This window comes from Hyla sarda, unplaced genomic scaffold (genome assembly GCF_029499605.1).
Source record: "Hyla sarda isolate aHylSar1 unplaced genomic scaffold, aHylSar1.hap1 scaffold_3191, whole genome shotgun sequence".
Taxonomy (NCBI): Eukaryota; Metazoa; Chordata; class Amphibia; order Anura; family Hylidae; genus Hyla; species Hyla sarda.
The window spans coordinates 6,467-22,257 of NW_026609925.1; the positions used below are offsets into that span (position 1 = coordinate 6,467).

A 15,791-nucleotide genomic window follows, 5' to 3' on the forward strand; every position below is an offset into this window, starting at 1 on the left:
CTACATGTATACTGTGAGGTAAATCTATAGATATATATTGATGTTTTACTCACTATCGGGTGGGCAGGGTCTTTCTCACACCACTGACAGACTGATGGCAGAACCTCTCCTGAGGCACCATATATGTACAGCACTGGTTTCCCGCTCTTAACTGCTGATCCAATCAGCTGCAACCGCTGGATCTTTTCTGCCCAGCAACAGAACATCTGGCTGGAGAATCTGCCCAGCAACAACTGGGGTGAAACCACCTTTAGAATAGGATAAAGGAGGGGTGGGGACAGACTGGACCGAACCAATACATATAATGAAAACATAACTAAAATGAGGGGAGGTGTAATTTCACGTTTCTCCCTTATTATATCCGGGGGGCTGTCATGAGGGGGTAGTGTCAACTGAAATCACTGAAGTAGCAGATGTGCATGTAAATTAGGTTTGTTTTCCCTTGAATCACTATGAGGGAATGGTTGTATTTTGGTTCCTTTCATGCCAGCCAGGACCTTTTGTCTTGTGTCAATGTCACTTGGCACACCGGTCCCTCATATAGGGATTGATTCTGCTAAAGCAGTGGTCTTCAACCTGCGGACCACCAGATGTTGCAAAACTACAGCTCCCAGCATGGCTGTCCGGGCATGCTGGGAGTTGAAGTTTTGCAGCATTTGGATGTCCGCAGGTTGGAGACCACTGTGCTAAAGAGACATTGAATGAACAGTCCCCACAGGACCTTCACCATACCATATTAATTTCAATGAGCTGTAAAAAAAAAATGTGGGGGGGGGATGTATACTATTATTGGGGAAAGGGCTTATTTACATTTATTCGCTTTTTTTTTTATACACTTTTTATAGTCCCTATAGGAGACTATTGCATGTAATATTTGCATACATTGTTTAATGCTGCGCCATAGGAGTCTGATCAATGCTATGATATGTCAGTGTTATTGGTGCTCCATTGCTCCAACCTCACATGGCTTACTGCAGCATTGGAGTGCCGATCAGATGGGGAGAAGGCAGGGAAGGACCCTCCTGCCATCCTCTCAGCTGGTCGGGACCCCGAGATATCACTGCCATCAGCTCCACTGAGCTACTGGCATATGTTTTTTTTTTCCATGCCACAATCAACTTTAATTGCAGTGTCTAAAGGGTTATCAATTGGCATCTTCCCAACATCTTCCCAATTGGCAATTTCCGGTGTACTGAAGAAAATGGTTCCCTGCGGCCGAATATGACTGCACAGCTCATCAAAAGTGCTGAGTCATCAGAGCCCCTGTGATTGGCTGAGATGTGATCACCCGTCCCATACTATTGGTTGTTGGGGGGGTGCATTTGCTGTGGGTCCTGAGGAAACAACATGTGATTATCAACCACGCCTCTGCATTCTGAGCTAGCTGAACACCACCTGGTTGCTTCTGACCTACTCAGCTATGCTACGAACACCATCTCAGCTCTGCTGCACTAGACTCTGTTTGCTGCGTTATTACTGATTTTCTAGTCATGTCTGCCAGACGTTTGTTCCTTCAGCTCTTTCAGTAACATATTTTCTGACTTTTTTACTTGCTTATTTGACACTGGACTTTCTGTCTATTTAGCAGTCTCGTGGGCACAGATTGGTTCTTTTCAGGATACTGTAGCTGGAGTCCATTATTCCTAGAGCCCTCCCCTTCATTTCTCTTTATTGCTTTTGGTCTTTCCCCAACTCATTTTAAGATTGTTCCTCCATTGTCTTGTGTTTACTCTCTTCTCTTCTGTAACAGATATAAAGGTCATGTCCTCTTTTTATTCTTTCCTTTATTAAGTATCCATTATGTCCCCCTCTCATCTTTGTAGTGAGGGAGGAATACTGGATCTAGTCCCCTCATTGTCTTTCTCCATACACAGGATTACACCATAGTGAAGAAGACATGGGGGGAGTGTGTGGCCCCCAGCAGCCATCTCCATGAGTCAGGAGGATGGAGCAGGGCCTGGGGCCCCATCACGGAGCCTCCACCTCACTCACTTATACATGAGAAGAAGATCCTAGAACTCACCCACAGGATCACTGAGCTGCTGACTGGAGAGGTGACACTGCCGGGACATTATACAGTAATGGAGGGGTCTGGTGATGATTAGAGAGGTGACACTGCTGGGACATTATACAGTAATGGAGGGGTCTGGTGATGACTGGAGAGGTGACACTGCTGGGACATTATACAGTAATGGAGGGGTCTGGTTATGACTGGAGAGGTGACACTGCTGGGACATTATACAGTAATGGAGGGGTCTGGTGGTGACTGGAGAGGTGATACTGCTGGGACATTATACAGTAATGGAGGGGTCTGCTGATGACTGGAGAGGTGACACTGCTGGAACATTATACAGTAATGGAGGGGTCTGGTGATGACTGGAGGGGTGACCCTGCAGGGAAATTATACAGTAATTGAGGGGTCTGGTGATGACTGGAGGGGTGACCCTGCTGGGAAATTATACAGTAATTGAGGGGTCTGGTGATGACTTGGAGAGGTGACACTGCTGGGACATTATACAGTAATGGAGGGGTCTGGTGATGACTGGAGAGGTGACCCTGCTGGGACATTATACAGTAATGGAGGGGTCTGGTGATGATTGGAGAGGTGACACTGCTGGGACATTATACAGTAATGGAGGGGTCTGGTGATGACTGGAGAGGTGACACTGCTGGGACATTATACAGTAATGGAGGGGTCTGGTGATGACTAGAGAGGTGACACTGCTGGGACATTATACAGTAATAGAGGGGTCTGGTGATGACTGGAGAGGTGACACTGCTGGGACATTATACAGTAATGGAGGGGTCTGGTGATGAGAGGTGACACTGCTGGGACATTATACAGTAATGGAGGGGGTCTGGTGATGATTAGAGAGGTGACACTGCTGGGACATTATATAGTAATGGAGGGGTCTGGTGATGATTAGAGAGGTGACACTGCTGGGACATTATATAGTAATGGAGGGGTCTGGTGATGATTAGAGAGGTGACACTGCTGGGACATTATATAGTAATGGAGGGGTCTGGTGATGATTAGAGAGGTGACACTGCTGGGACATTATACAGTAATGGAGGGGTCTGGTGATGATTAGAGAGGTGACACTGCTGGGACATTATACAGTAATGGAGGGGTCTGGTGATGACGGTATCATTGTGTGTCAGGTTCCTATAAGGTGTCAGGATGTGGCGGTCTATTTCTCCATGGAGGAGTGGGAGTATGTAGAAGGACACAAGGATCTGTACCAGGACATAATCATGATGTATAATTACCCACCAGAGATGGATGAGGACAGGAACTACATGGCTAAAATATTAGACCTCGCCTTAGTGATGATCTACTTGGTAACTGGAGAGGTAAGAGTTACACATTGCAACATTCTCATGTCTATTAATAATACAGAAAATGATTGGAAAGATAAAGAATCCTTAGAACATACAAAGCATGAAAGTTTTCAGACCCTTTTACTTTTTTTTAAAAAATTTTTGTGTCTTAATCATTTCTAAGATGTTTCTCCACCTTGGTTGGTGTCGCCTGTGAGAAATTCAGATGATTGGACAAGACTCAGTCCTGTCTATATAATGTCTTATAAGTGACAATGTATATCAGAGCAATAACCAAGCCATTAGTGGAAAAGAACTGCCTGTAGAGCTCAGACACAGCCCTGTCCATATAACGACTCACAGCTGACAATGCATATCAGAGCAAACACCAAGCCATGAGGAGAAAGAACTGCCTATAGAGCTCAGAGACAGGCCCATGTGGAGGTACAGACTTGGAGAAGGGGACAAAAAAAAATCAGCTCCACTAAAATGTCCCCAGGGGCTCAGTGGCCTCCATAATTCCTGTATGGGAGAACAAGCAGGACTCTTCTTAGAGCTGCCACCCCACCAAACTAAGTAATCGGAGAAGGACTTTAGTAAGAGAGGAGACCGAGAAACCAATGGTCACTCTGGCCGAGCTCCAAAGATTATGTGTGCAGATGGGAGCTACTTCCAGATCAATAATCACTACAGCCTCCACAATCTGGGCTTCATGGCAGCATGGCTAGAAAGAAGCCTCCTCAGTAATAACACATGGAAGGTTAGAGAAGAGACATCAAACAGGATAAGACTGTGAGGAACAAGATTCTCTGGACTGATGAAACAAGGACAAAACTTTCTGGTATGAAATCAAAACACCATGTCTGGAGGAAACCAGGCTCTGCCCATTACCTGCCCAATACCATCCCTACAGTGATCATGGTGGGGGCAGCATCATGTCTGGAGGAAACCAGGCTCTGCCCATCACCTGCCCAATACCATCCCTACAGTGATCATGGTGGAGGCAGCATCATGTCTGGGGGAAACCAGGTACTGCCCATCACCTGCCCAATACCATCCTTACAGTGATCATGGTGGAGGCAGCATCTTGTCTGGAGGAAACCAGGCACTGCCCATCACCTGCCCAATACCATCCCTACAGTGATTATGGTGGGGGCAGCATCATGTCTGGAGGAAACTGGTCATTGCCCATCACCTACCCAATACCATCCCTACAGTGATCATGGTGGGGGCAGCATCATGTCTGGAGGAAACTGGTCATTGCCCATCACCTGCCCAATACCATCCCTACAGTGATTATGGTGGGGACAGCATCATGCCTGGGGGAAACCAGGTACTACCCATCACCTGCCCAATACCATCCCTACAGTGATCATGGTGGGGGCAGCATCATGTCTGGGGGAAACCAGGCACTGCCCATCGCCTGCCCAATACCATCCCTACAGTGATTATGGTGGGGGCAGCATCATGTCTGGAGGAAACTGGTCATTGCCCATCACCTACCCAATACCATCCCTACAGTGATCATGGTGGGGGCAGCATCATGTCTGGAGGAAACTGGTCATTGCCCATCACCTACCCAATACCTTCCCTACCGTGATCATGGTGGGGGCAGCTTCATGTCTGGGCGGAAACCAGGCACTGCCCATCACCTACCCAATACCATCCCTACAGTGGTCATGGTGAGGGCAGCATCATGTCTGGGGGAAACCAGGTACTGCCCATCACCTGCCCAATACTATCCCAGCAGTGATCATGGTGGGGGCAGCATCATGTCTGGGGGAAACCAGGCACTGCCCATCACCTGCCCAATACCATCCCTACAGTGATCATGGTGGAGGCAGCATCATGTCTGGGGGAAACCAGGTACTGCCCATCACCTGCCCAATACCATCCCTACAGTGATCATGGTGGGGACAGCATCATGTCTGGGGGAAACCAGGCACTGCCCATCACCTGCCCAATACCATCCCTACAGTGATCATGGTGGGGGCAGCATCGTGTCTGGAGGAAACTGGTCATTGCCCATCACCTACCCAATACCATCCCTACAGTGATCATGGTGGGGACAGCATCATGCCTGGGGGAAACCAGGTACTACCCATCACCTGCCCAATACCATCCCTACAGTGATCATGGTGGGGGCAGCTTCATGTCTGGGCAGATACAAGGCACTGCCCATCACCTACCCAATACCATCCCTACAGTGGTCATGGTGAGGGCAGCATCATGTCTGGGGGAAACCAGGCACTGCCCATCACCTGCCCAATACATCCCTACAGTGATCATGGTGGGGGCAGCATCATGTCTGGGGGAAACCAGGCACTGCCCATCACCTGCCCAATACCATCCCTACAGTGATCATGGTGGAGGCAGCATCATGTCTGGGGGAAACCAGGTACTGCCCATCACCTGCCCAATACCATCCCTACAGTGATCATGGTGGGGACAGCATCATGTCTGGGGGAAACCAGGCACTGCCCATCACCTGCCCAATACCATCCCTACAGTGATCATGGTGGAGGCAGCATCATGTCTGGAGGAAACCAGGCACTGCCCAATACCATCCCTACAGTGATCATGGTGGGGGCAGCATCATGTGTGGAGGAAACCAGGCACTGCCCATCACCTGCCCAATACCATCCCTACAGTGATCATAGTGGGGGCAGCATCATGTCTGGATGGTTATACAGGGAGACTGGTCAGGGATATGGGAATGCTGATTAGAGCAAAGTACAGAGATAATCTTCATAAACACCTGATGCAAACAAGATTCACCTTCTAACAAGACACTGCCCCTAAGCACTTAGGGACAACCAAGTGAATGTCCTTGAGTGGCCCAGCCTGAGCCCGAACCCAATGGAACATCTCTAGAGAGACCTGAAAATGGCTTCACCGACGGTCCCATCCAACCTGACAGAGCTCAGAGGTTCTGCAGAGAATGGCCGAAAATCCCCAAATTCAGGAGTAAACCTTGTGGCCTCATCCCCAAGAAGACTGGAGGCTGTGAGCACTGCCAAAGGGGCTTCAACTTAGTCCTGAGTAAGGGGTCTGAATACTTTTGTCACTGTAAGATTATAGATTTTCATTTTTACTAAATTCATCAAAATTAGATAAACATGATTTTTTATTTAATTTAATTTTAGCACAAAAGGAGCAGAGGGGGAAAGTGAAAGGGTCTGAAGTTGTTCTTAATGCATGTAGTGATCTGTGTCTCTCTCCATATACAGGATTACAAAATAATGAAGGAGCTTCCACCTCACTCACCAATACATGAGAAGAAGATCCTACAACTCACCCACAGGATCACTGAGCTGCTGACTGGAGAGGTGACCCTGCTGGGACATTATACAGTAATGGAGGGGTCTGGTGATGATTAGAGAGGTGACACTGCTGGGACATTATACAGTAATGGAGGGGTCTGGTGATGACTGGAGAGGTGACACTGCTGGGACATTATACAGTAATTGAGGGGTCTGGTGATGACTGGAGAAGTGACCCTGCTGGTACATTATACAGTAATGGAGGGGTCTGGTGATGACTGGAGAGGTGATACTGCTGGGACATTATACACTAATGGAGGGGTCTGCTGATGACTGGAGAGGTGACCCTGATGGGACATTATACACTAATGGAGGGGTCTGCTGATGACTGGAGAGGTGACCCTGCTGGGACATTATACAGTAATGGAGGGGTCTGCTGATGACTGGAGAGGTGACACTGCTGGGACATTATACAGTAATGGAGGGGTCTGGTGATGATTAGAGAGGTGACACTGCTGGGACATTATACAGTAATGGAGGGATCTGGTGATGATTAGAGAGGTGACCCTGATGGGAAATTATACAGTAATGGAGGGGTCTGGTGATGACTGGAGAGGTGACACTGCTGGGACATTATACAGTAATGGAGGGGTCTGGTGATGACTGGAGAGGTGACACTGCTGGGACATTATATAGTAATGGAGGGGTCTGGTGATGACTGGAGAGGTGACACTGCTGGGACATTATACAGTAATGGAGGGGTCTGGTGATGATTAGAGAGGTGACACTGCTGGGACATTATACAGTAATGGAGGGGTCTGGTGATGATTAGAGAGGTGACACTGCTGGGACATTATACAGTAATGGAGGGGTCTGGTGATGACGGTATCATTGTGTGTCAGGTTCCTATAAGGTGTCAGGATGTAGCGGTCTATTTCTCCATGGAGGAGTGGGAGTATGTAGAAGGACACAAGTATCTGAACCAGGACATAGTCATGATGGAGGATCACCGGCCCCTCACATCACAAGGTAAGAAGAGACAAATCACCCCCCCCCCCCCTTATAGCCCCCTGTACCACGTCATTCCCCCCCCCAATCCAGCTGTGCCAAATCATCCCCCCCCATAACCCCGTGTGCCACATCATTCCCCCTTTATTACCCTCTGTACAAATTCATCACCCCCTCTTTACCAACCCCTGTGCCATTTTCCCCCCTTTTATCCCTCTGTGCCACTTTATTCCCCCTTTGCCCTGTTCAAAATCATCCCCCCCTGTGCCACATCATTTTTTCCTTCCCTTGTTGTTCTTATCTGGCCGGCTCAGGTGCAGGGCCTCTCAGCAGGTTTGACGCTCTCCTGACGTCTTCTGTGCTGCATTTACTGAGAGGCTGAGAGCAGTGGCGGCTGCGGGCACTGACAAGTGATGCTCGTGACGTCACTAGTCAGTGCCTTCAGCCGTTGCTGCTGCTCTCAGTAAATACAGAGCATAGGATGTCAGGAGAACGTCAAACCCGCTGAAAGGCCCTGCACCTGAGCCTGCTGGCCAGATAAGAACAACAAGGTTAGAAGGGAAGTGATAAATGGTGTGGCATAAGGGGTAAGGGGGTATGATTTGGCACAGGGCAAAGGGGGAATAAAGTGGCACAGAGATTTAAAGAGGGAACGAAATGGAACAGGGGTAGGGTAAAGGGGGTGATGAATTTGCACAGAGGGGGGTATACAGGAACAATTCATACCTCTTTCTATTTGCTCCTTTTATAGCCTTAAATTATTTTTTTTTTTTACCTGAACAGAAAATCCCAGTAAGAATTCTGAGGGAAACTTCATGTTATCCCTGAATGATAAAGGAGAAGATGAAGATATGATGGAGCGCTCCTCAGGAGAAGACCTCCTTACCCCTAATGTCCATCCAGATCTATCCTATAATAATCCACCTGATCATGAGGAACCTTCTCCTGACCAACCACACATTGTTATCACAAGGACAGGTCAGGAGAGGGAAGAAACTCTTAAATGTGATGAATGTGGAAAAGAGTTTACAGACAGATCAGATCTTCTTGCACACAAAAGAATTCATGCAGGGGAGAAACCGTATTCATGTTCAGAATGTGGGAAATACTTTACAGATAAATCAAATTTTGTTATACATATGAGAATTCACACAGGAGAGAAGCCGTTTTTATGTTCAGAATGTGGGAAATGTTTTATAAGTAAATCACATCTTGCTTCACATCAGAGGAGTCACACAGGAGTGAAGCCGTATTCTTGTGCAGAATGTGGAAAACGTTTTATGAGTAGATCCGATCTTCTTATACATGAGAGAAGTCACACAGGAGAGAAGCCGTATTCATGTTTGGAGTGTGGGAAATGTTTTACAAGTAAACAAAGTCTTGTCACACATGAGAGAATTCACACAGGAGAGAAGCCATATGTATGCCCAGAATGTGGAAAATGTTTTATAGATAAACAAAGTCTTGTTTCACATGCAAGAGTTCACACAGGACAGAAGCCGTATGCTTGTTCACATTGTGGGAAATGCTTTACATACAAGTCAAGTCTTGTTACACATGAGAAAATTCACACAGGAGAAAAGCCATATCCATGTACAGTGTGTGGAAAATGTTTTACAAAGAACTCACATCTTCTTATACATGAGAGAATTCACACAGGAGAAAAGCCGTATCCCTGTGCAGAATGTGGAAAATGTTATACAAATAAATCACAGCTTATTAAACATGAGAGAAGTCACACAGGAGAGAAGCCATATTCATGTTCACAATGTGGGAAATGTTTTACAATGAAATCTCATCTTCTTACCCATGAGAGAAGTCACACAGGAGAAAAGCCTTATTCGTGTTCACAATGTGCAAAATGTTATGCAGAAAAGCCAAGTCTTATTGTACATGAGAGAAGTCACACAGGAGAGAAGCCATTTTCATGTTCACAATGTGGGAAATGCTTTTCAAGTAAACCAAGTCTTGTTATACATGAGAGAATTCACACAGGAGAAAAGCCATATCCATGTACAGCTTGTGGGAGATGTTTTATAAGTAAATCTTATCTTGTTAAACATGAGAGAAGTCACACAGGAGAAAAACCGTATGCATGCTCAGAATGTGGGAAATGTTTTACAAGAAAGTCATATCTTCTTACACATGCGAAAATTCACAAAGAAAAAACTCCAGTGTGATGTATAGGAAAACAAATTTAGAATCTCATCAGAGAATTCATGTAGAGACAATTTCATATTGTTGATGGGAATGTGAGAAATGCCAGAAGAAGAAAAAAATGTTTGAGATGTCTGCTTTTCAATTATTAAAGAAGCACTCCGTTATTTCAGCACTGCTGCCTCCATATGTTTTATTACTGTACCTGGGTTATGTGACCACTGAAATTACATAGTTTTGTGTATATCTGGAAGTGATCTGTACTGGGTCAGCTGACTTCCTATGATCTACAGAATAGCATTACCTATCAGATCCATCCCCTCCCAGCTCTGCTATCTCAATGGGATAAGGATATACAGTTTTTATTCACCTCCCCTCCCAGCTCTATCTGTATACTTCTGTTATCTCTATGGGATCAGATTATATAGTAGTTATACTCCTCCTTTCCCAGCTCTATCTGTATACTGCTGCTATCTCTATGGGATCAGGATATATAGTAGTTATATACCTCCCCTCTCAGATTTATCTGTATACTGCTGAAGCTATCTATATAGGGTCAGGATATATAGTATTTATACTAGGAGGCATGGCCTGATATCAAGGAGAGTTCCTAGCGGTGGGACCCCAGCAATCAGACATCTTATCCCCTAAACTTTGTATAGGAGATAAGATGTCTATGGCCAGAGTACCCCTTCAAGTGTTATATGTGTTGGCAGCTGCCTTCATCATAAAAGGATTATAGCGTAGGGCTGTTCACATTGCTGTCGTGCTCCGGCATATGGAGCTCTGTTGGGCCATACGTCGGAACGACTGGTGGTCAATGGAGAAAAAGAAATAGTACAAGTCCTTTTTCTTTGCTAAACTATGGGAAAATACAGAATCCCCGACGGACCTCATTTAAGTCAATGGGATCCTTCGGGACCCGGTGATGTCTGTTGTGCTCTGACATGTTCAGGGTCCATTTGGACAAAAAAAACAGATGACCCAGGACGGGGCACAACGGCAATGAGAACTAAGCCTTAGGCTACATTCAACATCAGCGTCGTGCTCCATGCGGTTCAGGGTCGTTCGGCTTTTTTTGGGCCAAAATGGACCCTGAACATGTCTGAGCACAATGGGCACCACCGGGTCCAGAAGGATTTTATTGACTTGAATGGGGTCCATTGGACACTGAGGGGTCTCATTGACTTTGACTGTGGTCCGTCGGGTTTCTGCCAAGTGTCTGCTGTATCGTAGGACTCAAGCGGAGAAGAAATCTTATAGTCTTGGGTAGCATCATGCAGTGGGGAAGTTTTTCAGAGGCTGGGATAGATATTTATAAACATGATCCAGAGAGCTTTGGATCTTAGAGGGGGCTGAAGGTTCACCCTCCATCATTACACAGGAGCGACTTAGGGACAACTCTGAATGTCCTTGAATGGTCCAACCAGAGACCTAAAAAATGGCTTCCACTGACGGTCCCAATCCAACCTGACAAAGCTTAACGGCAGAGAGGAATGGCAGAACATCGCCAAATCCAGAGGTATAAACCTTGTGGTCTTATCCCTAAGAAGACTGGAAGATGTTGTTTGCCTCATTCGTCATGACCTAGTAAAAAGATAATTGATGAATTAAAGGCACAGTAATAGCAGTTTAGCATATAATCGTGAATATACCGAGGAGAACTAAACTTTTAGTAATTTATGACATATTGGTACATACCATGTTATCAAAACCCTAACAAAGAAGATGATGGAATAAGAATGATGTGATAGTTTGTCCCCTGTATGTAAGACCCCAGTAAGTAGCTTGCCCTATATGTAGAACCCCCCGATGGTAGCTAGCCCCATATGTAGTTTGCCCCCTATTTGTAAGATCCCTCTGTGGGTAGTTTTCCCCCTATTTGTAAGATCCCTCTTCAGGTAGTTTGCCCCCTATATGTAAGATCCCTCTGTAGTTAGCTTGCCCCCTGTAGGTAGCTCTCCCCTGTATATAGGGTCCCACTGCAGTTAGCATATACTCTTAGATAACTTTCCCCTTGTGGTTAGCTTTTCCCCTTTAGGAAGAATTTTTCATTCCAAGGAGAAAAAACAACACATGTCAGTCACCGGCATCATCTCCAGCTTCTTTCTGTGGCCGCTAGAGGCCGCAGGATGCTTCTCTACCTATGGGACCTATGGGCACAATGACATTATCCTGTGCATCCTAGAAGTGATTTCACCAGCCTCTAGTGGCTGCAGGCAGCATCATTAGAGGTCGAAAGCCCCTGGAGACCACAGAGCTAGGAAGCACTAGGACCAGCGTTCCTACAGGGGTCCTCGTGTATCCCATGGCCTATTCCCCACCGGACTTCAACAGCGTAATAGTAGGGAATCACTGGCCCAAAGTATAATGGGCACCCACCCTTACATGGGCAGCCCAGACAGGAACTAGTCCTTCAAATAAATACCTAAAAAATCAATACGTTAAAGGGAATTTGTCAGCTTCCCACCAGGTATAGGAGCAGCAGATCACGGCAGGTAGATGGAAGGGGAATCAAATAACTATACCTTTAATTTTGCTGATCACTGTTTGTAACATTATAAAAGTTCCCTTTTTTTTTTGTAGCTGAAGAGTTAAACTGGTGGTGCAGCAAACGATCACTAAAATGAGCGGGTAGAGAAGACAGCCCCATAGACTTAGGGGTCTATCTTGGTCACCTGAAAGAGCCAGGAGAGAACCAGATTAGCGCAGATTTCTACAGCTCGTTTTAGTGATAGGTTGGGGTCTGAACACGCAAACATTTTATTATATCTCTAGGACATTGATATACTATAATCAACAAAGAAAAAAACACAACTGGGCGCGCCCCCTAGTAAGGACCGCTAGAACGTGGTACAGATCTAAATAACTTGGGGTCCTTACCCCTAGGTGTTGTGCCGAGGTCACATCCTGCCATGCATTGCTGCCTACCTACCACCTCCGACCCCAACGTACGTTTCGCTTGTGCTTTGTCAGGGGGCGTGCCAGCATTTGTATTTATATACTTTGCATGTTTTCTCTGTCTGAGGTTTTACTTATGCTATTTTCTGTTCCAATGTTTGCCTTTTTGCCTTGTGGATTCATTATCTAATCTATTTCCAATATCACTACCAGGGCTGTGGAGTCGGTAGATAAATGTTCCGACTCCGACTCCACAGTTTTTTGTACTTCCGACTTTCCGACTCCTCTGTATTAACCTCTTAAGGACGCAGGGCGTATGGATACGCCCTGCATCCCGAGTCCGTATGGATACGCCCGTGGGAATTCCGGTCCCCACTGCTAGCCGGTTGGGGACCGGAGCCGGATGCCTGCTGAAATCGTCATTATGCCCCCCCATGTCGGCGATCGCCACAGATCGCTGGACAATTCAGTCCAGCGATCTGCGGCGATTCCAGGTCAATCGGGTCTCCAGTGACCCGGTATTACTGGCTGTTCAGGCCGTCTCTGATGGCCCCGGACAGCCAGAGCCTGCAGGGGTGAGGTGGCACTGGTGCCACCTCACGATCGCCCTGATTAGTCGGCCGGATTACCGGCCGACCAATCAGGGCGCCTGCTGCGGGTGTCACTCCCGCACCCGCTTCGCCCCTCTTCCGGAGGGCGTGAGCGGGTGCGGGAAGACGACCCCGGGTGCTGGGGACCCCGATCCCCAGCGTCAATGTTGGGATCGGGGCCCCAGGAGCAGCGGCGGCGGCGAAGGACAGCCTGCGATGGAGCAGCAGCAGGAGGTGAGTTACAGCCTCCTGCTGTTGCTTAGCAACAGCTCCCAGCATGCAAAAAGGGCATGCTGGGAGCTGTAGTTATGCAACAGCAGGAGGCAGACCACCACAACTCCCAGCATTCCCTTATGGGCATGCTGGGACTTATGGTTTTGCAACAGCTGGAGGCACATTTTTTCTATGGAAAAGTGTACCTTCAGCTGTTGTATAGCTACAACTCCCAGCTTGCACAAACAGCTAAAGTGCATGCTGGGAGTTGTAGTGGTGCATCTGCTGGTTGCATAACTACAACTCCCAGCATGCCCGTTGGCTGTCGGTGACTGCTTAGAGTTGTAGTTTTGCAACAGCTGAAGGCACACTGGTTGTGAAACTTAGAGTTTTTTTTTTTTACCTAACTCAGTGTTTCACGACCGGTGTGCCTCCAGCTGTTGCAAACTACAACTCCCAGCAGTCACCTTACACCATGCACTGTACATGCTGGGAGTTGTAGTTTTGCAACAGCTGGAGGCACACTGGTTTTGAAACACTGAGTAAGGTCACAAACTCCGTGATACATAACCAGTGTGCCTACAGCTGTTGCAAAACTAAAACTCTCAGCATGTACAGTCTCTCAGCGCATGCTGGGAGTTGTAGTTTTGCAACAGCTGGATGTCCCCCCCAATGTGAATGTACAGGGTACACTCACATGGGCGGAGGCTTACAGTAAGTATCGGGCTGCAAGTTTGAGCTGCAGCAAATTTTCTGCAACAGCTCAACTGCCAGCGAGACACTACTGTGAACCCCCGCCCGTGTGACTACCCTAAAAACACTACACTACACGAACACAAAAAATAAAATAAAAAGTAAAAAACTCTACAGTATACACATACCCCTACACAGCCCCCCTCCCCTCCCCAATAAAAATGAAAAACGTCTGGTACGCCACGGTTTCCAAAACGGTGCCTCCAGCTGTTGCAAAACAACAACTCCCAGTATTGTCGGACAGCCGTTGACTGACCAGGCATGCTGGGAGTTTTACAACAGCTGGAGGCACCCTATTTGGGAATCACTGGCGTAGAATACCCCTATGTCCACCCCTATGCAATCCCTAATTTAGGCCTCAAATGCGCATGGCGCTCTCACTTTAGAGCCCTGTCGTATTTCAAGGCAACAGTTAAGGGTCACATATGGGGTATCGCCGTACTCGGGAGAAATTGGGCTTCAAATTTTAGGGGGTATTTTCTGCTTTTACCCTTTTTAAAAATGTAAAGTTTTTGGGATAAGAAGCATTTTAGGTAAATTTATTTTTATTTTTTTTACATATGCAATAGTCGTGAAACGCCTGTGGGGTATTAAGGTTCACTTAACCCCTTGTTACATTCCCCGAGGGCTCTAGTTTCCAAAATGGTATGCCATGTGGTTTTTTTTTTGCGGTCCTGGCACCATAGGGGCTTCCTAAATGCGGCATGCCCCCAGAGCAAAATTTGCTTTCAAAAGCCAAATGTGACTTCTTCTCTTCTGAGACCTGTAGTGCGCCAGCAGAGCACTTTTCACCCCCATATGGGGTGTTTTCTGAATTGGGAGTAATTGGGCTTCAAATTTTGGGGGGTATTTTCTGCTTTGACCCTTTGTATAAATGTCAATTTTTTTGGGAAACCAAGCATTTTAGGTAAATTTATTTTTTTATTTATGCAAAAGTCGTGAAACACCTGTAGGGTATTAAGGTTCACTTTACCCCTTGTTACGTTCCCCGAGGGGTCTAGTTTCCAAAATGGTATGCCATGTGTTTTTTTTTTTGCTGTCCTGGCACCATAGGGGCTTCCTAAATGCGGCATGCCCCCAGAGCAAAATTTCCTTCAAAAAAAGCCAAATGTGGCTCCTTCTCTTCTGAGACCTGTAGTGCGCCAGCAGAGCTTTTTTCACCCCCATATGGGGTGTTTTCTGAATCGGGAGAAATTGGGCTTCAAATTTTGGGGGGTATTTTCTGCTATTACCCTTTTTAAAAATGTAAAACTTTAGGGAAACCAAGCATTTTAGGTAAAAATGATTTTTTTTTTTTTACATATGCAAAAGTCGTGAATCACCTGTGGGGTATTCAGGTTCACATTACCCCTTGTTACGTTCCCCGAGGGGTCTAGTTTCCAAAATGGTATGCCATGTGGGTTTTTTGCTGTTCTGACACCATAGGGGCTTCCTAAAGGTGACATGCCCCCCAAAAACCATTTGACGCTCCTTCCCTTCTGAGCCCTCTACTGCGCCCGCCGAACACTTTATATAGACATATGAGGTATGTGCTTACTCGAGAGAAATTGGGCTACAAATACAAGTAAACATTTTCTCCTTTTAC

The 15,791-nt window shown here is 46.7% G+C and overlaps 1 protein-coding gene across 2 annotated transcripts; it reads left to right on the forward strand.

Annotated features, from left to right (window-relative positions):
• Positions 1 to 1,460: 1,460 nt before the first annotated feature.
• Positions 1,461 to 9,921, forward strand: LOC130329601 (gastrula zinc finger protein XlCGF26.1-like; the record flags this gene model as incomplete). Of its 2 annotated transcripts, XM_056553508.1 has the most annotated exon segments (5): positions 1,461 to 2,054; positions 3,163 to 3,354; positions 6,552 to 6,650; positions 7,487 to 7,613; positions 8,376 to 9,921. In XM_056553508.1, coding segments are annotated over 4 exon segments (1,776 nt in total). In that variant the 5' UTR covers positions 1,461 to 2,054; positions 3,163 to 3,201.
• Positions 9,922 to 15,791: the final 5,870 nt, after the last annotated feature.